Source organism: Terrapene carolina, unplaced genomic scaffold (genome assembly GCF_002925995.2).
Source record: "Terrapene carolina triunguis isolate 2854851 unplaced genomic scaffold, T_m_triunguis-2.0 Scaffold121, whole genome shotgun sequence".
In the NCBI taxonomy this organism is placed as follows: Eukaryota; Metazoa; Chordata; order Testudines; family Emydidae; genus Terrapene; species Terrapene triunguis.
The window spans coordinates 2,174,579-2,198,465 of NW_020664472.1; the positions used below are offsets into that span (position 1 = coordinate 2,174,579).

The 23,887-nt window shown below is 40.7% G+C and overlaps 1 protein-coding gene across 20 annotated transcripts in view; it reads left to right on the forward strand.

The window, feature by feature from the left end:
* The window catches only part of LOC112126064 (neurexin-1), a 1,188,344-nt gene that overhangs the window by 1,150,881 nt on the left and 13,576 nt on the right, over positions 1-23,887 (forward strand). For 12 of the 20 annotated variants that reach the window (XM_024224457.2, XM_026652579.1, XM_024224459.2 and 9 more), the window contains one exon: positions 16,069-16,156. In XM_024224457.2, the coding sequence (XP_024080225.1) occupies positions 16,069-16,156 (88 nt within the window). The remainder of the gene's footprint in view (positions 1-16,068; positions 16,157-23,887) is intronic. The other 8 variants (XM_024224463.2, XM_024224466.2, XM_024224460.2 and 5 more) reach the window with 2 other exon arrangements.

Sequence of the window (23,887 nt, forward strand, 5' to 3'; positions counted from 1 at the left end):
CAGATCCATCTATAATTTGACGATTTGATAGCTCCATCCTCTTTGGAATCCCCCTTGAGGTAGTTGAAGGCTGTTATCAAATCCCCCATCACTTTTCTGTTCTGCAGACTAAACAAGCCCAATTCCCTCAGCCTCTCCTTGTAAGTTATGTGCCCCAGCCCCCTAATCATTTCTGTTGCCCTCCACTGGACTCTATCCAATTTGTCCACATCCTTTCTGTAGAGGAGGACCAAAACTGGATGCAATACTCCAGATGTGGCCTCACCAGTGCCGAATAGAGGGGAATAATCACTTCCCTCGATCTGCTGGCAATGTTCCTACTAATGCAGCCCAATATGCCATTAGCCTTCTTGGCAGCAAGGGCACACTGCTGACTCATATCCAGTTTCTCGTCCACTGTAATCCCCAGGTCCTTTTCTGCAGAACTGCTGCTTAGCGAGTCGGTCCCCAGCCTGCAGCAGTGCATGGGATTCTTCCGTCCTAAGTGCAGAACTCTGCCCTTGTTCTTGTTGAACCTCATCAGATTTTTTTTGGCCCAATCCTCCAATTTGTCTAGGTCACTCTGGACCCTATCCCTATGCTCCAGTGTATCTACCTCTTCCCCCAGCTTAGTGTCATCTGCAAACTTGCTGAGGGTGCAATCCACCCCATCATCCAGATCATTAATAAAGATGTTAAACAAAACTGGCCCCAGGACCCACCCCTGGGGCACTCCGCTTAATACCGGCTGCCAACTAGACATCGAGTCATTGATCACTACCCGTTGAACCTGACAATCTAGCCAATTTTCTATCCACCTTATAGTCCATTCATCCAATCCATACTTTTTAAACTTGTTGGCAAGAATACTGTGGGAGACCGTATCAAAAGCTTTGCTAAAGTCAAGATAGATCATGTCCACTGTTTTCCCCATATCCACAGAGCCAGTTATCTCATCATAGAGGGCAATTAAGTTGGTGAGGAAGGAGTTGCCCTTGGTGAATCCATGTTGACTGTTCTTGATCACCTTCCTCTCCTCCAAGTGCTTCAAAATGGATTCCTTGAGGACCTGCTCCATGATTTTTCCAGGGACTGAGGTAAGGCTGACCGGTCTGTAGTTCCTCGGGTTCTCCTTCTTCCTTTTTTTAAAGATGGGCACTATATTTCCTTTTTTCCAATTGTCCCGGACATCCCCCAATTACCACGAGTTTTCAAAGATAATGGCCAATGGCTCTGCAATCACATCAGACAATTCCCTCAGCATCCTCGGATGCATTAGATCCAGACCCATGGACTTGTGCATTTCCAGCTTTTCTAAATAGTCCTTAACCTGTTCTTTCATCACTGTTAAGCCAAGCTGGTCGCCTGCCATATTTGCTATTCTTTCTGCACATTGGGATGGTTTGTTTCTGTGCCCTCAATAAGGCTTCTTTAAAATACAGCCAGCTCTCCTGGACTCCTTTCTCTATCATATTAGCCTCCCAGGGGATCCTGTCCATCAGTTCCCGAAGGGAGTCAAAGTCTGCTTTTCTGAAGTCCAGGGTCCATATTTTGCTACTCTCCTTTCTTCCTTTTGTGAGGATCCTGAACTCAACCATCTCCCGGTCACTGCTGCCCAGGTTGCACTTCTGCTTCCCCTCCCCATTCTTCCCTGTTTGTAAGCAACAGGTCAAGAGGAGAACGACCCTTGGTTGGTTCCTACAGTAGTTGCACCAGGAAGTTGTCCCCAACACTCTCCAAAAAGTTCCTGGATTGTCTGTGCACTGCTGTATTGCTCTCCCAGCAGATGTCAGGGTGATTGAAGTCCGTCATGAGAACCAGGACCTGTGTTCTGGAAACTTCAGTTATTTGTCTGAAGAAAGCTTTGTCTACCTCATCCTCCTGATCTGGTGGTCTATAGCACATGCCCACCATGACATCACCCTTGTTGCTCTCACTTCTAAACGTGACCCAAAGATTCTCAACAGGCTTTTCTCCAATTTCATACTGGAGCTCTGAGCAATCATACCGGTCTCTTACATACAGTGCAACTCCTCCACCTTTCCTCCCCTGTCTGTCCTTCCTGAACAGTTTATACCCATCCATGACAATGCTCCAGTCATAGCAGGGATGCAGGTGAGACCAGTTTAAGGGCTATACAGCTATACAAGCATAATTAAACTGTGATAGTTATACTGGCATGTCTCCCTATGTGGATACAGTTATTCCAGGTTAAGAGTGGCTTTTTTTGGTTTAGTTTAAATCCTTTCCATAGCAGCATAAAATAAACTGAAAAAAGCCAGTTTTTAATCCAGAGAAAGTGTGTCTACATGGGGAGTTACACAAATATAATTGTATTGCTTTAATTGCACTCCTTAACTTATATTAGTATACCTCTACCCCGTTATAACGCTGTCCTCAGGAGCCAAAAAATCTTACTGCATTATAGGTGAAACTGCGTTATATCGAACTTACTTTGATCCGCCGGAGTGTGCAGCCCCCTCCGCCCCTCCTGAGCACTGCTTTACCGCATTATATCCGAATTCATGTTATATCGGGTCACGTTATATCAGGGTAGAGGTGTATAACTTTTCCATGTAGACAAGCCCTAAGAAAATAAGGCTATTGGAGTTTAGTCATAATTTGTCTTGACATAGCATGCTCATCTAGGGGTCCAGAAGAAAGAGTAAGTTACAACAACAAAGACTCCCTGTAGACTTTCTTAGACTCACCTCTGAATTTGACTCAAGAGTTTGCTAAATGTCTTTGAATTTTAATGAGCAACTTCACCGTTTCTTGTTGTTTAGTCTTTGATCAATTCACCTTTTAGTATTTTTGTAATTTAACCATGAAATCATTATGATTTTAAGAGGGTGTATCTTGTAAAAATCGTACCAAAGAATGACAAGACGTTATCAAAATACAAATAGGAATTTACTGAACTTGGTTTTGTATTAAGCAATAATTTCCCAACCTGTTCTGTTTTAAATTCTGTACCATATTCTGAGTAATTGCATAAATTCCATGTTGCATTCCTAATATTAATCAGTTTTAAACAGATAAAAATTCAGAAAATTACTTGAACTTTTTTCAGATTTTAAAAGTAATTTCCCATAACTTTATGGGCTATATTCACAGCTGGTGTAACTCCCCTGAAGTCAACAGCACTACATAGATTTACACTATCTGAGGAAATGTAGCATGGCATTATCAAGCTACACCAATATCTAATAAAAAAACTGTGTCATAATGCCTCCGCACAAGGGGATCAAATTAAGATTGCACAGGCAACCTTAATTCTGGCAAGTTCTAACTTTTTGAGTGCTTAACTTTGTACTTAACATTCTTTTAATGTAGTTTTTTATATGTAATGTCCTGGGTTCTAAAAAAAGCAAACTGTGGCATCACTTTGATGCCCACATGGGTCATTAGCAGGGTTGGAACCATTAGATCCACCGCATAGACCTCTGGTACTTGAGTAAACAGGGTACTTGAGTAAACTTGAGATAGCAGTAGTAGATTGTCATCTGCTCCATGGCCTACCCACTAGCAGGGGATCATGCAAGCACACACCCACTCTTTGCTAGTGCATTTCACAATAGAGGAATAATAAGACTTAGGAATCCTGGGTTTTGTTCTGGGTTCTCATGGGAGTGTTCTCTAATAGTCACAGACCTTTTTGCTCTTGGCTCATCTAGCCTGTTTTTATCCTAGTCCCAGTCCCCACCTCTCCTTCCCACTTGGTTCCTTGGCCTAGTCACCACCTTCCCCCAGCTCCTCATCCCAATCGCCCCTCCAGCGCCTTAGTTCAGTCCTCCCCAACCCTACCTGCACTCAGCTTCTTGTCCCAATCCCCCTCAGCTCTATATTCCAGTCTCAGTTGCCCCTCCCCCCAAGCCCACTCCCACAGCAAGTTGTCCCAGCCCCCTCCCACCTGGCTCTTGGTCCCAGTCATCTCTCACACACCCTAGCCCCTTGCCCCTAACTCCCATCTCATCACCTCCTCCCCCCTCACCTCCCAGGCCAAGATCCTTTGCACCTGAATCATGGTGCTTTTTTTTCCTTTCTTTTTTTCTTCCACACTGCCTGGGATGTCTGGGTAGCATTGAGAGCACAGGACAGACAATCTCCCTGCTTTCAGTTACCATGCCCTCACAAATGCAGATAGTAGCCATTGCAGAGAAAGTCCTGCTCAGCCCTTGCATCCCTGGGATGAAGTGCTCATAGAATCTCTAACAAGACTTTACTGAGCATGTGCAAACTGAAATTTTTTACAGGCTTATAGCTTGGCCAAATTTTGGTAGATTTTCATACAGGTGGCAAAAGGCTCATCCCTGACACCAAAGTGACACACAACCTGTCTACCAAACTTCAAGTCCTTGCTTCAAACCATGAAGGTGCTAGAGTTTCTCAATAAAACAGTTATAAGAATTTTCTTAACATTGCAAAACAATTCATTTTTCCCAAATCTCCTTCTGAGAAATGATTAAACCATTTTAGTTAAAACCTTTAAAAAAAAATCAATATCAGGGAGACACCCAGCATGGAAAATTTCAGCCCAAATAGTTACAGTCTGGAAAAATTCTAAACAACTGTAAACTGGGTCTTATAATAGAAAGTGTTTGACAACACTAGCTATAGGCATTGCTACCTGTGCCACCTATAATGTCCATTGAAATCGCTGTACAAAGGTGCTGACTGTAAGAAACATTTACTAGTCAAATGGTGATTGTAGATTTTTATTTCCTCCTGTTTCATATTCAGACTGAATGTTCCTTTTTCCGAAAAAATCAAGCCTGTATACCAGTCAATGGTATATAGGGTCTTGAGGGCCAAATGATGCCATTTAATGTGTACATGTACTTCCAAGTAAAGTCAATAGAAGCAGCTCCTGGACACACAGAATTTGGTCCCATGCTGACTTTCCAATAGTTTATTTCACCTGTGACTAGTTAATGCAATTATTTTGTAAAAAGAGAGTAGAGCTGGGTTTTTTGTTTGTTTGTTTTTATGCCATTATGAAATTAAACTGACAAATCCAAACACGTGTAAAAACACTACAGTAGGCCAGCCACTGAATGAAGATTCTACTTCTTACTGAAAGTCATTTAAACATATTCTCCTTTCAATGCATGTGTGTCTCACTTTCATTAGTTTTAATGGGAGTTTTACACATTCAGAAAGAAGCTCCATAGAGCACTCTCTTGCCCATTGTTATTGATAAGTGTTTTTCCAAATACTTGCACCAGTCCTTGACTTTGAGATTTGGATTAGTTGCATTATAAATACCAGAAATTCAAAGCACACTGGAACAATGGGCTGTTACATTGAATGCTTATTTTTAATGGTGGGTTTGATACTGCTCAGTATTTTAAGAGTTCACATTTCTAAGAGTTATTGGCATGTCAGCTTCAACTTCCTTTTGACTGTTGGTGCAGTACAGACTCCCTTTGTAACCCCGAAATTGAGTTTTGATGCGTGGGGGAGGAAAGCAATTAGATAGAAAGATTCAACACATTATTTCAGCCCCTAGAAGGATTTAAAATGGTTCATCCCTGGTAATACTGCCTGTCTTCCCTCCCTATGCAGGGGGAATGATACAAAGAGTGGTACAATGTTCACCTTCCTGTGACTAGCTTAGTTATTCTGACCCAAGAGACGGGGGTCCATCTGCCATCTTTGTTACTACCATATTCCCTTCTGGAAGAGTATTATATTAGTACTGCTCCACTCCACTATAGGTAAACAATGACATATATTATGCTTGGATATCCACAAAACGAAACCTCCATTTACATGGTGGGAGTGAACTAGTGTTCAGTATTCTATATTGTAACAGATTCCATGATGGAGTACTGTCTACTATTTGTGAAACACCAACCATTTGTCACCCCACACACACACACACACTGACTGTGTTTCTTTCATTACCTAATTGTGTGTCTCTCTCTGATCATGGCATTCATAAAAATAGCTGCAAAAGGGACATGCAAAGTTTTTTTTTTTTTTTATCTTTCTAACTACAAGTAAGTGTGGCCAAAGGCCAATATGCTTGTTTAGGATGGTAGAATCCATAGGTTGTTCATCCCCAGATACAGATTTCTTTATCTCATCAACATTTATCATTTATTATTTTGTACTGAGAAATTTTAAATTGCTTAAGCAATCCTCTTGAAGATTATGAGGTCTGCTTGTTGGACTCCCTGGCTTGGCAGGTTGGACTCTTTCTGTGCCTGTTCCATCTCAGGCAGCAAAGAAAAGAAAAGAAAAGAAAAGAAAAGAAAAGAAAAGAAGAAAACTCCCTGGCTTTGCAGGCTGCTAAAAGGAAAAATGTGTCCTTTTAAAATCCTGAGGTTTGTGCTTCTGGTTCAAAATGACCCCACTGCACTGCCACCATGTCAGGGCTAATTCTCCACTGTAGCACTTCGAGTGCAGAAGGTGGGGGCCCCTCAAGGATTCTAAAAATTAATACTGGCCACTCCGAGCTTGTATTAAACTCCCAAGGTTACAGCTTCTCTCTGACCTTGGATGGGTAGATGCTGCCACCACCCAAATGCAAAAAAAAAAAAACTTTTGAGAACCCAGAAAGGCGCACTTAGGAATTCCTTCCTGTGGGGTACCCTCAAGCCCTTTCTCACAAACACACACACACACACACACACCGGGGAAGAACTGAAAAACAAAACAAAACAAAGGAAATCAGCTGTTGTCACCAGCTAATTAAACAACATATGCACAAACCTCCTAGGGACACAAAAATCCAACCCTGTTCTTAAAAAAGGTAAATTTTATTAAAAACACAAAGAAAGGAAATACATCTGGAACTTAGGCTTCTTGCTAGATTAAAAAAAAACAATTACAAAAATTAAGCATCAAGATAGCTCTCTTGAGGTTCAGCTTAAAGGTTACAAGCAAAACAAAAGCACCTGGGGTTAGCACAGAGGAGTCCACAAGCCAATAAGAAATAACCCTAATCACGTCTTCCTAGACCTTTCCTAACTTACTTACCTATCTGAGGTTTCAGATAAGCAATCTCTAGGTATGATCTCATGGTTTTTCATACCTGGCTTAAAGCTTCCTACATCATAGTTCAGCCCAGTTCCTGCTCTGCCTCTCCTCTCTCCGGAGAACAACAACAAAAAGACAAAGGGAAAGTTTTTTCCCAATTTTAAAAAGTTCTAGTCCTCCCATTGGCTCTTTTGGTCAGGTCCCCACTTCATTCTTTTTACCTATGGGTTTTTTTAACCCTTTACAGTTAAAGCAGCAAGTAGAGAACAGCTACCAAAAGGGATTTTATAGCTAACTAGCTGGCTGGGTGTCCATAAAAGGATGCTCCCCCCCTCCCTTCATTTATCACATTTTCTTCAGTTATTTTATTTTCACCTTACAGCACAATAATATTGTAACAGTTCATAGATGAAATCATGAATACTGTGTATATGCTTGTCTTGTGTATATCCATGTTTTGAAACATCATTTCCCAATAGAGTGAGCATGAGAAAAGACTTTTCATATGGGGTAGACTAGTTTAGATTGATACAGATGTACTTGTTTGACCTATTCCAGGTTAAATACAAATTTAGAGAACCCTTTCCAAATGGGATGTCATCTAGGGCTGATATTACTGCTAGATCACTGCTATGTCTTTCTCAGCAGACTGTGTGGAAGGTTATAAACACCAGGGAGAAGCTAACTGAAGAATAGGACTGATTAATGTAACATATTTGAGTTTCTTTTCACAACTGTTTCAACAGCCAGTCATAGAGTTCAGCTGCATGCACAGTAAATTAAATTTAAATTACACAGTCTTGGCTAGAAAATTGCTGTTAATCCAGTCCCAAAAATGAAATTTGATTTTTTTCCACATGAACTCTTTCCTGATTTTTCATACCCTGTTTCTGCCAGCATTCCCATTGGTTTGACTTATTTTATTCCACATTTAAAAAAAATAAAAATATATCTGATATATTACTTTTCAGTAAAGTAGTTTACTTCTTAGAAGTGTAATGTGTCCAAACAGTAAAGAAAAAAAAAAGCACAGTAAGCATTGAACAATTATTTCTTCTGTAAATATTACATGAACTGTTTGTTTGGGGGAAAATCTGTATTTGCAATAGGTAATTAAGACGGCAGCAGCATCTATCTGTGGGTTTTCTCAATCTGTTATTTATATCTCGGTTCTTGGACTATACTTTTTTCTTGTTAAGGCAAAGCAGCCCTCCATGTCTAAAAATCAGTTGTAACTACGATAATTTTCATTGGGCTGATGCAAAAGTATTTTAATATGCCTTCCCAGGGGAAAAAAATGATGTGATAGTGTGAACAGAGCTGATAACAAAGAACTAGGGAAAAGGAGAGACATACAATTAGAAGAGGTTTAATCCCCAGTCCTACATCTGAAATTATGTTTTCCCATGGTCCCTTGTCTATAGTCACTGAGTTCCTGCCTGATATACCTCATATTATAAAGAATCTTTATACCTCGCATCCTGTTTTCCAACCCCTCAACCAGCTTCAGTGACATGCCATCTATAACCATTACTACATAGATTCCAAGTCCAGAAGGGACCATTGAGATCATCTAGTCTTACCTCCTGTACAACACAGGCCAGAGAACCTCCCAGGATAATTCCTCAAGTTCCTCTAGTTCCATCCTCAAATACGGCTTCTGTTCTCAGCACTCCATTGCACTTATTCTCTCCAAGACCTCTAACAACCTCTTCCTAACTGAATCTCTGGGCTCTACTTTATTCACCTCCTACTCAGCACTTTTGATACTGTCAGTCATCTGTCCTTCCCAAAATCCGGTTCTCCTTTGGTCTTCAAAGCACTGAATGTTCCTAATTCTCTTTTTTACCTTTCTGGCTATTCCCGTAGCATCTCGTCGCCTACCCACTTATCTGCCCTTGTCCGTTACCATTTTGACCCTCTCCCCACACCCTCTGCCCATCCAGTAACACCATCCGAAACCACCCATTAGTCCACTTTTCCACAATTGTCTCCATGCTTTCTTTCATGCTATCCTCTATGCTAAGCATGGAATGACATCCCTGAACTAGTCCATAAGGCCCCCAACTCCTTCACCCTCACTTCCAGAGCCCTGTAGTCACTTTTTGATCTGCTCAGGTCATGCTTTGCCATATCATTAGTGCCCACATGGATGAGAAAAATGTGGTAGTAGTCAGAGGGCTGGATGATCTTCAGCAATCTTTCCATACCACAATGTCTTGTATACAGGTCCCTGGCAGTCAGCACACTTCCTGGGATGCCAGGTCAGGCCTGCAGATGGATGCCTCTGTCCCCCTTAGAAGGCAGTCACTGACCACCACCCTTTGTTTCTGTTGGGAGTGGTAGTGGTGATCATCCCAGCTTTGGGGGCACATGGCTTCTCCTCCACCACCTCATTGCCAGGGCAGCGTACCATTTTTTTGTCTCTATGGACCATGGTTTGGGAGCAGGGATGGAGCACTGCCTGCTGCCAGAAGTAAGCAGCATCCAAGTTCCTCCCTGTGAAGGAGCAGCTTCCTCCTCCTCTGGTGGTGCTACTGCATTACTCTCCAGCTGGATTTTGTCCTCAAACTTTGAGGTCTCCATATGCATATTTTCAATTAACTCTTCCTGTGCACAGGGGCGGCTCCAGGCACCAGCGCACCAAGTGCGTGCCTGGGGTGGCAAGCCGCGGGGGGCGGCCTGCCAGTCGCCATGAGGGCGGCAGTCAGGCTGCCTTCGGCGGCATGCCTGTGGGAAGTCCGCTGGTCCTGGGCTTCGGCGGCAATTCGGCAGTGGGTACACCGAAGGTGTGGGACCGGCGGACCTCCCGCAGGCATGCCACCGAATCTGCGTTACCAGTGGACCTCCCGCAGGCATGCCGCCAAATCCGCGTTACCAGTGGACCTTCCGCAGGCATGCCGCCGAATCCGCGTTACCAGTGGACCTCCCGCAGGCATGCCACCGAAAGCTGCCTGACTGCCGTGCTTGGGGCGGCAAAATACATAGATCCGCCCCTGCCTGTGCACGGATGCTCCTCAGCGTAGCCACCTCCTCCTGTAGCTCTCCTACCTACTTCCTGAAAAATCCTACAGTAGGCATCTCTCACACTGGATGGTCCCCCCAGCATTGCTTTCCATGATGGGGTAATGCAGGCCACAGTCTCCGCATATCTACACCAGGACCTGGGTAAGGCATCCATGGTCAGGTTTTCAGTCTGGACACAGGGGCAGGTGGAGGAGTCAGGAGCAATGTTGGCATTGGTGACACAGTCTTTCCAAACCATGCTGCTTTTAGTCTTTCTTACTCCTACAAACTCCCTCTCAAACTCTCCTGTTTGCTGCCCCCTGTTCACTATATACACAACTTCATATTCTTACTTCATCCCCAGTTGTTTTCTGCAATCTAGTGTTAGCCAAGTATTATCAGAAAAGAGTCTCATATCATCAGCATCCAATGGCCAGAGCCCATGAGACTGTTTGATATTTATCCACTGCTGTAGAGTCTGTTATTGTATCTAATGCCACAAGTAAGCCATAATTATTTGAGCTGGAAAGACTGGCCAGCAGCTTCCTTTGAAACAATCACCATTCCCTTCCCCAAGCAAGATTGCAGCTGGGTGACATTTTGTATTTCCACTGTGATGACTAAGAGCCAAATCCTCTAACCTTTATTATTGCAAGCAGCCCTTATTCATGTAGGTAATCATGTAGGCTTCAGAGAGACTACTCTTGTGAGTAAGTAAGGGTCAGAGCCTAAATGTGGAGTTATTCCTCAACTTCCAGCCTTTACAATGTGTGATTTTTGCCAATTTTTATATAGGTCTGATAATTATGAACTTTTCTGACCATCTTTTTTTTTAAATGTCACAAATGTCCAACTTTTTAAATAGCCGGACATCACAAAATAAACTCTGTCTTAAACACTGCACAATCATTTAAGTTGAACTCTCCTAAAAATATGGTAATGCACAAAGAAAAGAAAAAACTAATGAAATCAGGGTTGGCCTTCCAGGATGTACACCTGCCATTTAAAAACAAAAATCTCTTACAACTAGATTATCATTGTTAAAATGAATTGAACAATTCACCCAAGAGACATTCTAATCTGATTTTCATATTATGATGACACGAGCTTTTATGTTATCCTGTTAGACACTCACTGCAAATAGGGGGGGATTTTGCTCTGATTTTAAAATCCTTGTTTAATGAAAATGCTTGGTGCAGCTGTCCTGTAAATTGGTAATGTTTATCATGGGTGGTAACAAGTGCAATTCATTTTGGAAAATTAATGTATTTGAACTCTCTTCGTCACATTAAAAATCACCAGAAAAAGGCAATTTACAGTAAGTTTAACGTAGACCTTTTACTCTTCCTGATATTATTTATCTGGACCGACCTGTTAGCAGTCTTAGAACTCTAGAGCTAAATCCTACTGCCTTTATCTAGGCCAGGGGTCGGCAACCTTTCAGAAGTGGTGTGCCAAGTCTTCATTTATTCACTCTAATTTAAGGTTTCGCGTGCCAATAATACATTTTAACATTTTTAGAAGGTCTCTTTCTATAAGTCTATAATATATAACTAAACTATTGTTGTATGTAAAGCAAATAAGGTTTTTAAAATGTTTAAGAAGCTTCATTTAAAATTAAATTAAAATGCAGAGCTCCCCGGACCCAGGGTCGGTGGCCAGGACCCGGGCAGTGTGAGTGCCACTGAAAATCAGCTCATGTGCCACCTTCGGCACACGTGCCATAGGTTGTCTACCCCTGATCTAGGCAGTAATTGAAGTATTGAAGTAAATGGGAGGTTTGTTGGAGAAAGGACTAGTATTTGGCTCATAGTATTTTATTTTTATATATATTTTTCATATTTGATATAATTAGAGCTAATGTTTAATCCATTATAAAAATGACTTCAGCACTTCAATAGCATTCATTGCTAACTTTGATCAATGCCACTCCACTTAGCTTTCACTCTTTCCTTGCCCTCTCTTTGTAAACAATGTTGGGTTTTTGGTTTTAATTTGTTTGTTTGTTTGTTTTTGTGACACATAGTTAATTGATATTTAAACTGCAAATATTTTGGAAGTGTTTTTCATGGAAGAAAACAATTCTTACATCATCTTGCCCCTTCCACCTTCAGTCCAATCCTGGTATATGACTGATTGCTTTTAAACCTGCATTGTTACAAAATCAGTTTTACACATATAATTGACTTGAATATTCAGCAGTTGTAGTGAGATCTTTCTTGGCATATATGCTGGTTTGCATGTTGTATCACAATTTTTTAAAAGAAAACCGAGCATTAATTTATTTACATACAATAGAATCAAGAACACCTCTTTCTGCTCATTAATGCTCCTTAAGTGACCAAGAGCTGGAATTTTCATAGATCTCTATTAAATACACTCAGTAGTTCTCTCTTCATATATAAAGTTCCAACTACATTAGAAAACCACTTTTATCCCTTGTAAGTAAACATGCAGAAAAAATCCTCATTCTTTCAGATGCAGAAGGAATAAAATCCCATTGACAGTTTAGAATTCTTTCTGATAATTTCAAGTGCATTGCAAACTGCATTGAAAAGCAGAGTTTAAGGTCACCTAAGAACATTTAACTCTGCCCTTGCAGCCCTCCCCTCAGAACAACCAGAGACAATTTTATCCATCCATCACACACTTTCATATGAGTCATACAGGGGTTGCTCAGATTATGACCTTCTTTACAGAAATGCGTAGTCCATGCCGAAAGACATTCTTTAACAATTCCTGATTACACCAATGGAATAGCAGAGAATCTCATTTTCTGCTACGCATTAATATTCCCTGTCCCACTACTTGTACAAATGTTACAGTTTTGCATCAAAATAATACATAGAAACTTCTTAGGCATGCAACTTATGGGTCTTAGCTAGAAAGAGCAAAGGTTAGAGTGGTGACAAAGTGTCATACCACAGATGTAACTTTTTGATTGGGCATCTGCAGACTGCACAAAGAGAATGTCTTCAGTGTTACAAGTAGGAGGAAAGATGTAAAGATGAGACTATGTGGACATAGCTAAGAGTGTTTGATTGACTCATGCTGATTTTCCATGGTTTTTCAGTTTTGTTTGTTTCTTAAAGCAGTAGCTTAACTTTTTATTTCCATGTTTTTGAGGTTGGTTGGTTTTCAGCTGCAGAGTCGTCTTAGGCCATTTTTCAAAAATGGAGGGAGGTATTAATGTGCAGCCTTAAATTGTCTCAGTAAATGTCCCCCCCGGGAATGTATTAGGATATTTGTAGGTACCTACAGTTCCAATTTTGTCTATATGGTATAGAAAAAAAGACTACATTTTTTTGTCTCTCTCTCTCTTCCTATATCTCCCAGTCTCTTTGCCAATCTCATAGATTTACAATGTGGTTTTCCCTGAGGAAGGGTGGTTCTGTGGTTTAGGCACTGGACTATGATGTCTTCCATAGACTTCTTGTGTGACTTTGGGTCAGTCACTTAATTTCCCTGTGCCTCAGTCCTCCACCTGTAAAATGGGGATAATAGCACTTCCCTACCTCATAAGAGTGTTGTAAGCATATGGTCCTTCATATTTGTGAGGCACATCAAAGAATAAGCCTATTATAATAAACATTCTTTGCTGTAAAACTTCAACTGGAAGAATAATAAACAACATTGCTAAACATCTGTAGAGAAATAAAAGTGTTACATCAAAGTGATATTCCTCATAGGTTTAAAAGCTGAACATGGAACAGATTTCCTCACTTTATTCATTGCAAAAAGTGCTTAAATGTAAGATTCCACTCTGATGAATATATTCTGCATCTCACAGTTTGGGTAAGTACCATATAGGACCATAGAAATGACTATATTCCAGCTGCAGCCTGAGGTCCATGTACCAGTGTATCATATCTCCAACTGTGGCCAGTGCCAAATGTTTCATGGGAATGTAAAAGTAACCTTGAAATGGACAATTATGGAATAACTTGATGATAGAGAAAGTTCTTTATTAACAACATCACTAATGGTATGTCTACACTGCAATTAGACACCCGCAGCTCACCGGTGCCAGCTGACTCGGGCTTGCAGGGCTTGAGCTAAGGGGTTGTTTAATTGCAGTGTAAATGTTTGGGTTTGGGCTGCAGCCTGACCTCTGGGACTCTTCCACCTCACAGAATCCTAGACCCTGGTGTCCAGCTTGAGCCCAAACGTCTACACCATAATTAAACAGTCCTACAAGCCGAAGCCTGAGTCAGCTTGCAAGGGTCCATTGAGGGTTTTTAATTGCAGTATAGACATACTCTAAGTCAGGGGTCAGCAACCTTTCAGAAGTGGTGTGCCGAGTCTTCATTTATTCACTCTAATTTAAGGTTTCGCATGCCAGTAATACATTTTAACGTTTTTAGAAAGTCTCTTTCTATAAGTCTATAATATATAACTAAACTATTGTTGTATGTAAAGCAAATAAGGTTTTAAAAATGTTTAAGAAGCTTCATTTAAAATTAAATTAAAATGCAGAGGCCCCCGGATCGGTGGCCAGGACCCGGGCAGTGTGAGTGCCACTGAAAGTCAGCTCGCGTGCTGCCTTCGGCACTCATGCCATAGGTTGCCTACCTCTGCCCTAAGTGTTTGACTTAAGTAGATACCACTTATCTAGTTCTTCTATTTCTAATGTAACTGTGGATGTTTTCATCAGGTTTATAAATATCTATTAGTTTCTTAATCCAACTAAGACCTGTACACAGAAATTGTACATTGTATAAAGAAGTATTTCTCTTTATCAGTTTTTAAATTGTTGGCTTTCAGTTTCATTGAATATCCTCTTGTTGTTGTACTATAAGAAGCTAAATAGGAGTGCCCAATTTCTCTTCAGTGTACCACTCACTATTTTGTACACCTCTATCATGTGCCCTCTTATTTGTCTCCTCTGCAAATTAAATAGTCCCCCTCTATTCAGTCTTTTCCTATGGAAATCTTTAATGCCTCTAATAATTTTGGTAACCCATATCTGCAACCATTCTGTTTCTGCTCTATCCTTTCTGAAATATAGTTATCAGAACTAGATACAGTATTCCCTTTTATATAAGAGATTCTAATATTATCAGTGTTATTTTCTAACCCATGCTTCATACATCCGATCATTTTGTTTGCTTTTTTGACCATGACTATACATCGAGCATATGTTTTCATGTAGCTGTCTACAAATCTGCAGAAGAGAAGAACAAGGGGGGAATTGATAGCTGCTTTAAACTACCTGAAAGGAAGGTCCAAAGAGGATGGATCTAGACTGATCTCAGTGGTACCAGATGACAGAACAAGGAGTAATGGTCTGAAGTTGCAGTGGGGGAGGTTTAGGTTGGATATTAGGAAAAACTTTTTCACTAGGAGGGTGGTGAAGCACCGGAATGGGTTACCTAGGGAGGTGGTGGAATCTCCTTCCCTAGAGGTTTTTAAGGTCAGGCTTGACGAAGCCCTGGCTGGGATGATTTAGTTGGGGATTAGGTCCTGCTTTGATCAAGGGGTTGTACCAGATGACCTCCTGAGGTCCCTTCCAACCCTGATATTCTATGATTCTATGATAAATGATACTCAGGTCTTTTTCCTGAGCAGTTGTAAATATTCTGTAGCAGTTGATATGGTGCTGTAGCTACTCTTAAGAATGCAAATATAATTATTGCAAAAAAAATATTCATGCACCTCTGATGGTGTCTGCAATTACAATAAATTTAATATGCTCTGTTTTGGCTAGGATTTATACCGCCATTTTTTTCTGTATATATTCATAGTTTATATATTGGATATAGAGAGAAGAGAATAACATCTAAATGCAAGTACTTTGTCCCTCTATATTCTCATTCTTGTTAGAACAAAATGGCTGAAGAGAATTTTCATGAAATTTTCAATTGCCTGCTTTTGGTATCTGACACCATCCTTTGAAAAATGACATGAATGTATAGAAAAGTAGAGCCTCATTATAATACAAATGGAGAGCATCTTTGTATCATAAAATTTTAAGTCTGAAATGCTCAGGCATTTAGGACTTTACATAAATCTGAGTGATGGCAGATATGCTAATGATCATCTGAGCATATGCTGGCTCAGTTTAAATGAATCTACTTGACTTTATTTTCTTTGCAGACCACAGATGACATCCTGGTGGCCTCGGCTGAATGTCCCAGTGATGACGAGGATATTGATCCCTGTGAGCCGAGCTCAGGTGGGTTAGGTTAGTCAACTTTTTTATTCCTTTCTTTTATTTCATATTTGCATGCTGTAGTCACAAAAAGAATCTGAATTGGCAAATCTTTTCTTAAGCACTGAGTAGAGATTGGATGACGGGCCTTCACTTATATACTTATAATATAGCCAATCCTCTCTGTTGGCAAGGAGACAATTTGCAAAGCTAGCTGATGGGAGCAAGTTGTTGGTACTCCTGAGCTGAACACCCTTACAATGTGGTAAGGATTCAACAGTGCCCTCCAGTGCTCGTGTGTACGCGTGTGAACATATATATATAAATATTCACACATGTACTTATATATATATCAAATGGGTTTAAATGATATATTCCATCTCCAAAAGGAAAAATGTTACCACAATTTTGAAAGAAACAAACCCCTCGATAAATTTGTTTTTAAAAGGAATATTATAGCTCATAACCTTAAAAATAATCCAGCTGTCATATTGAAGTAATGTGAACTTTTTCCTTGAATGTGGTGGGTGTGAGTTGTTCTTTTATCATCTCTTTTGAATTGATACCTGATTGTTCAGTATTTGTCACAGCTCTTATTATTAACTAGGACTGTGTATTGGTTGCATTTAACTTGTCAGTCATCTTAGATGACTTGATAATATCTCAGTACTTGCAGTAACATAGTTTAGTTATCTGAAGTAAAATGGGTAAAATGTTATGTGACGACTGTATGCAGTCTAAGTGTAAACAGAGGAAACTTGAACAATGGCTTGTATATTAAGATGAATAACCAAAAGGGGCACTTCATCTTTGGTGCATTAAGAGCAACTAGATAGGAAACACAATGATTATTTTTCTTCACCCTAAGAGATTTTTATGTCTGGTCAAAAAAGAGAGGGCAGATTTGGCCTCAGACGTAGATGTGCATTTCCCATTGAAGTCATATAGAGCCACATGCTCTCGTTCAAGGGAAGTTTCAGTAAAGGTGAATGAGGTTGTAGCCTGTGCCTGTCCTAGTGATTGGTTGTTGTAGTCACCTCCTTCCTGGGTAGTCAGTGGGAAGATGTACCCTATGGAATGACAGACTAGGTCATTAAAGAACTTGTACGTGCCAAGTTGGTCTGCTAAGGTTTAAAGTGGGGTAAGACACCCTGGGTCACAGTTCCTGTTCCTTCAAAGGATTCTGCGTTACGTTAAGGAACACCAGTCTATGGCGAGAGAGATGAAATGCCAAGGCTAAAGTACTAGTACTTTCCAATTGACTAATGCATCAGCTTGAAAATTCCTGCTCTTTTCAGAACACCATTTTACTTGCAAAGGTGCTATAAATCATGGGCAGGACACACAGGCACTGAGACTAGAGTTTCTGTACACTTCAGAGTGAAAATAAATTTCCACGATTTATTCTGGTATTTCCTTATTTTCAAATTCTTGAGAATAGGAACTCTGTCATTTGCCCATCATGGATCAACACTATATAACATTCTTCTCTTTTGTGGCTCTGAGCTCATCCCTGGCCAGCTGCTAAATTAGGTCCATGCAATCAGGCAGTGCTGTCCTATTAGCAAATTCCAGCCTGGGTGGCCACTCTACGTCTATGATCTAGTGTTAAAACACTTGCCTGCCCCCCTTGAAGGAAACAATAGCAGTGAAAATGTATGTACAGTGTCTCAGTCCTACAGCTGAAATTTTACCATCAGTCACTGACAGACCAGACAGAAACGTTTCTGAGGCTATTTTAATCCGGGGGCACAAGGCTGCAGATCTCACAAATCTTACTGGGCCTGGAGCCTTGCACACTCATTTAGCTGGTGGGGGTAGGGGAGGCATGAGTGAAATAAAGCTTTGTGACAAGTTATCATTTCTATCCTAATTATGGCCCAGAAGTGAATACAAATGTTGGTGTTTGTACATAGTCTTGCTGATAGCTTTATGTCCATTAGCTTTTCTATTTCTTCTGATCAATCATCATCAAACAATGCTATTAATTTTCTGTTTGTTTAAGAACAGTTTCACTTTTTCATTTGTTGCATTCTCAATTGCGAGTGCTTTACAAATATTTCTGGATTAGTGCAATGCTAGAAATCATGTTCTCCAAAATACCCATTATCTTGACTGTTTTATGTATGATAGATAATATTATCCACATCCATACATGAGTTCCCCTCCATACTCTGCAATTCCTCAAAGAGTTGCCCATCTTCCTCTCTCCATCCAGCTGTTGGCCTGGTCCTGTCCCCTTTTAGGGCAGCATGGGCCAAAGGAGTTTCTGTAGCCCTAAGCAGCAGTAACTCCCCAGCACAGCTCCCTTCCAGGCAGATTGTAATGGCCTTACCTACCCTGAATAGCACCTTATTCTATGAGTCTCACTGATTTCAATGGGACTACTATCTGTAGAACAAAGTACTATTCAGTGTGAATAGGAGTATTGCAGTCTGGCCCCCAGTGTAGACTGCCTAGGACTTGTGGGAGGGAAATGCAGTGCTTTTATGATCTTATCATGAGTCTTGTGATATTTGGTGATTGTCTTAAAGCCCCAGTGGCTGGGGAAACAAAAGGAGATTGCATGAGATTTCATTTAATCAAAAAGTGTTCTGCCCTTGAAAAGCTTGAAAACAGTAGCAAGTGCAGCCTAAAGGCTCAGAAACCAGAAGGCAAAGAAAAGAACCCCCATATTACTATTATTATTACTAGAAAATTTATGATTTTTAAGTCAATCTCATGATTTGGGAGAGGGCTGATTCTTGATTTTTGAAAGCTTGGGGTTGGCAATATTTTTAAATGGGTTCCTCCTGCCCTCTGGAGCTGGCATGGTTGAGGTCTCTCCCCTCAAGTGACTGTAGATACTGGGGTTGCTTCACAGAGAGGTTCATTGCTGCTCTGCTCATCTTTTCTAGTATCTGCTTTTGTGAAGCGGAGGGTGTGTGTTTCAGGATAATATGTTCTTATCTCCTGGCATCATTTTCAGACGCGTCTGGGCTGAGATTCCATTAAATTTCTTCTCTGGCTCTCTGACATCCATTCAGCCAGGGAAGGACCCACATTAGCCTAACGGAGAGAGGGGAGACAATGTGGCATAATTGGAACTCCCAAGAGGACATGGAGCTTGCACAGCAGGGATGCTGTAACAATGGACAGGGACCAAACTCAGCTGAAGTGTACTGACCGAGCCATATGAGGATGTTTACATAATGTTTGCTCGTAATTTCCCTAGTTTAAGCCAAAGCTCTTAGTTCCACTCATGCACACGTCTTTTTTTAAACGCTCATTGAATAAATGCTGTAACAGCCTGGTCTTTCTAGAACTAGGAGAGATCCATTCAAAAAAACAAAACAAAAACCCCTTTAATGCTAAGGTCTACAAATTGAATTACAAAATCTTCTATAAATGAAAAGGAAATGGTGACAGCCTGCTCTACGTACAGCTGATGGTTATTATAAACATATTGATTGAGCTAAATTATTGATTAACTAGATTTATTTTAAAACTGGGGCTTCATCTCCTGAGAGAAATGTGTTGCAGAGTTCAGGGCTGCTAGCTAGCCCTGGTGTATCACCATCAGCTTTGCTTTCTGTGCACCTGTCTTCTAAATAATAAATGTGAGTATGTGACTTGCAACAAATTTCATATGGGATATAAAAATGTAGCACAGATTAGGAGCTGCTAAACTGCAATCCCATAAACATGTCTAGAACACAAAGTCACAAAAATTATAATTGCAGATTTCACTGTGGTGTACAAACTGCTAAATGTGCCATAATTGGATGAAGTCATAACAAATTTATTAGCATGCAAAACGTAGTGAACATATTTTATTTGCATTATGTTTAGCAAGGAAAGGCAACATGTTATGTTTTCTACAATATATTCTCACCCCCTTCCCCTCTGCAATCATTACTTACCCCAAATAATAATAATAATAATAATAATAACAATAATATCCTCTAAATTTCCCTGGCTGCTTCATCCAATAAATGAAGTCATAAAGCATAAAACACTTCATCATTTTGTTTTGTATGCAAGTTGTGAAAAATTTTGTTTCCTAGAAACCAGTCCAAAAAAGAAGGCCCAGAATAGTCTGCTAATTCCACCTGATGAGCTGTGAAGTGATGGCTGGCAAATCTCCACTTTGCACATTAAAGGCTTTGTTCTACCTTCTCCCAGGCCCTGTGCAGACCACAGCTTTCTATAGAGTTTCAATTAGGAATAGCGCCACACAGCTCATTTGATCCAATTATAATGGGCTGGAATTTAGTGTGCAGCTACTGAAGCTTTCACACACACACAAAAATGTAAAGAGGTGAATATGTGTCCAAAATGGGTCAAATAAAAGCAAAGCCACTTTAGCTATTCGAGGTATTGGACCAGATGAGCAGAATTAAAAACAATGGGCTCAATTCTAAATTAGGCCCATTGATATGTGTCACTGGGTGTCTTGGAAAAAAGAGTGGCAGCTGGTGCAAGTGTGTGGACATGCTGTAACAATTTTTCAAGCTACCTGCAGATAACAATGCTTATATTAGAATTGATCCTCAACACTTCAAAGCCTCATCACAAATGGGATTGGTAAAGGTGTCACTTGGCTGTTTTAATGACTGCAACCAGAATATACAGGAGTGGGAGCATTGGCAGGGTCATATTTCCAAGTGAAAACTTCTTTGTATTAGAATTATAGAATCATAGAAGATTAGGGTTGGAAGAGACCTCAGGAGGTCATCTAGTCCAACCCCCTGCTCAAAGCAGGCCCAACCCTAACTAAATCATCCCAGCCAGGGCTTTGTCAAGCCGGGTCTTAAAAACTTCTAAAGATGGAGATTCCACCACCTCCCTAGATAACCCATTCCAGTGCTTCACCACCCTCCAAGTGAAATAGTTTTTCCTAATATCCAACCTAGACCTCTTGAGACCATTGCGCCTTGTTCTGTCTTCTGCCACCTCTGAGAACAGCCTAGCTCAGGGGTCGGCAACCTTTGGCACGTGGCCCATCAGGCTAATCCACTGGCGGGCTGCGAAACATTTTATTTACATTGTCCGTCCACAGGCATGGCCCCCCACAGCTCCTAGTGGCCACGGTTCGCCATTCCTGGCCAATGGGAGCTGTGGGAAGCCATCATCAGCTAGTTTTTAGGGCCCCTTTTCAACACTGATTCCTTGTTCAGACAGAGGAATAGGATTAGTGATTTGCATGTTATCATGTGAGGATCCAACATGTGGAGAGAGACACTAGGGACTCAATCCTGCAACGTGCTGAGCACTCTGGCCCCAATCTAGCAAAGTACATAAGTGTGTGCTTACTTTCATACATCTTGGCTGGAGTGTTCAGAACCTTGTAGGAAGTAGACCCAGTAGTGAAGGATATGGAGGCAGTGGATTGTCAAACATCAAAAGTGGAAGCACTACTATTAACAGCTGGTCTACCAGCTTATTTCAGTCAATCCAGGTAGTTCTCATGGTAATGTCTTTGTCTTGGAGGCAGAATAGTGTGTGTGGTATGCAGTGCACATTCGTTACTTCCTACCTGCCTACATTTCCCCTGCAGGTCAGTTAAATAGGGTAAGAGATGGATTAAAAACCATAACACCAATCTGAATACCAACAAATTTTGAGTTGTGGATCCAGTTCCAGACTTCACTTGATCCCTCTTTCTCTAATGAACAGAACCTAAATCCTGACTCTGAACAGCCTGAGTTAATCTCTAAACATGTTTTGTTTTTCATTTCCTATCACTAATTGTTGAGTTGCTGTGCACTAATAAACAGTTGCCACTTTTCACCACTATAATGGGAGCACCAGGAAAAGTGATTCCTATAACATATATCAGTTTAAGTGCTCCGTCTAGCACCCCTTACAATGGCAAACTTAAACTCCAATGAAATTTGCATTGACTCTATTGACTTTTTGTTTCTTTTTAGTGAAGTTCATACAGCTGAATCCTGCACTTCTTGCTCAGGCAAAATTCCTAAGTTTGTAAAGCATTTTATGAAAATTTTATGAACATTTGGGTCTAAAGTATTCTATAAATGTAAGACATGATGATGTGATTGACATAATCACTAATTAGGGGTAGTTTAAGATGTGAGGAGGATATTGGTGCAAATCTTGTAAAAATCTGCTGTCATTATTGAGTATTTATGTACAGTTACCAAAAAAAGGGGGGGGGGGGGATCCATATCCCTATGCCTGGCATCCCCACTCAAGTACATCATCCAAAAGCCAAAGAGGTGCATTCATATATTGAGGGAAAGTCATCCATTTTGCTACACAGAAGAAATGAAGTCAGAGAAAAGAAGCAATGCACATTTCTGTGAAAAGAAGAAAGCAGAATCCTAAAAACAAGACACAGTTCAGTCTGAGCCTGATTTTAAAACTCCCTAAAGTTAAAATCCTAGCTAGTCATTTTTCAGAGTGTTACATATTTTGGGCCAAATTCTGCTCACTCCAGTTTAAGTAACACCGGGTTTGAGTGAGATCAGAATCAGGCTCACTGCTGGGGAATTATGACTCATGATCTTTATGGCTCAAGACATTTAAGAGCATTCATGCTCCAATCAAATTATATTGCATTTTTTTGTTAGTTGCCAATATTTTAAAAAAAAGATCACTAAGTTACTATTGAACCAAGCTTATTAAATGTGTTCAGTGTAATAAGCACACATGCATACGCACCTGTAGCACAGCCTGAGTATTTTGCTTTGCGTGGGCAGCTCCACTGGGGCAGGAGGCGAGGGAGGATTGGGGTTGGTATTCACCTCACCTACCTGGGACTCCAGCAAAGTCTCTTGCTGGCCAGACTTTCACCCTGTGGGCTGGAATAACAACCACAACTCTTCCATTCAATTCAGAGGGGTTGAGCCACTGGACCCAAGTAAATCCAGATCCAGTAGCCTCTCTGTACCATCTTATTTATGGCCGGTGTGGTACCACCCTTTCAATTTTCAGTTGAGACTTTAATGGCTCGACAAGCTATACAAGGGTTGCCAAAGTATAAGAAAAAGACAGACTCCTCAGGTATATGCCCTAGGTGGGTTCAACAGAGCTACGCATTGTGTTTGGGCTTTGATCCCCAGAGTCCATGTCTTATTACCACTCCCCATCTGATGTATGGCTACTCTACCCACATCTCTGTCCCATGGAGGAGCAATTCCAGGCTGAAATGATGTGTAAGGCCTTTTACAAACCTTCTACAGATAAATGCATTTCACCCATTACAAAGAAGATATTTACCAATAAGAGGGTGTATTTCTTCTATTAAATAATTAATCATAATTATCTCAGAGAAAATATCACTCATCATATCATCTTTGTAAGACTGGCTTTGTTCTACATTTTTTTTCCCTCGGAAGAACCTGAAGTTCCTCAGAAGCCAGTTTAATTATCCTCTAATAGCCACCAAAATTGCTGTTAAAATTGCACAGTTTTAAGTAAATAACAAAAAGGTGTGACTGACAACAATGTCACGTATTACCTGAATATTAATTCAAAAATGTACTGATCCTTTGTCAATAGACTGAGCTATTAATGTCTATCAACCAAAATTATAGGAATGGCACATTGCAACTTTCAAGGCCCCAGCAAAAGAAACATTTTTTTAAAAGTTCTAGAAAAGGGCAAGGGTGAAAACGGATGCTTGGTCAGTTAGATCAATGCTAAGCCAGACTCTGACAAGATTCTCATTCTGGCCACACATGTCATTGGGTTAGGGAATAGAATTATAGCTTTTCATCCAGCACTAAGTGTATCTGAATGCTACCAACGAAGCACTGT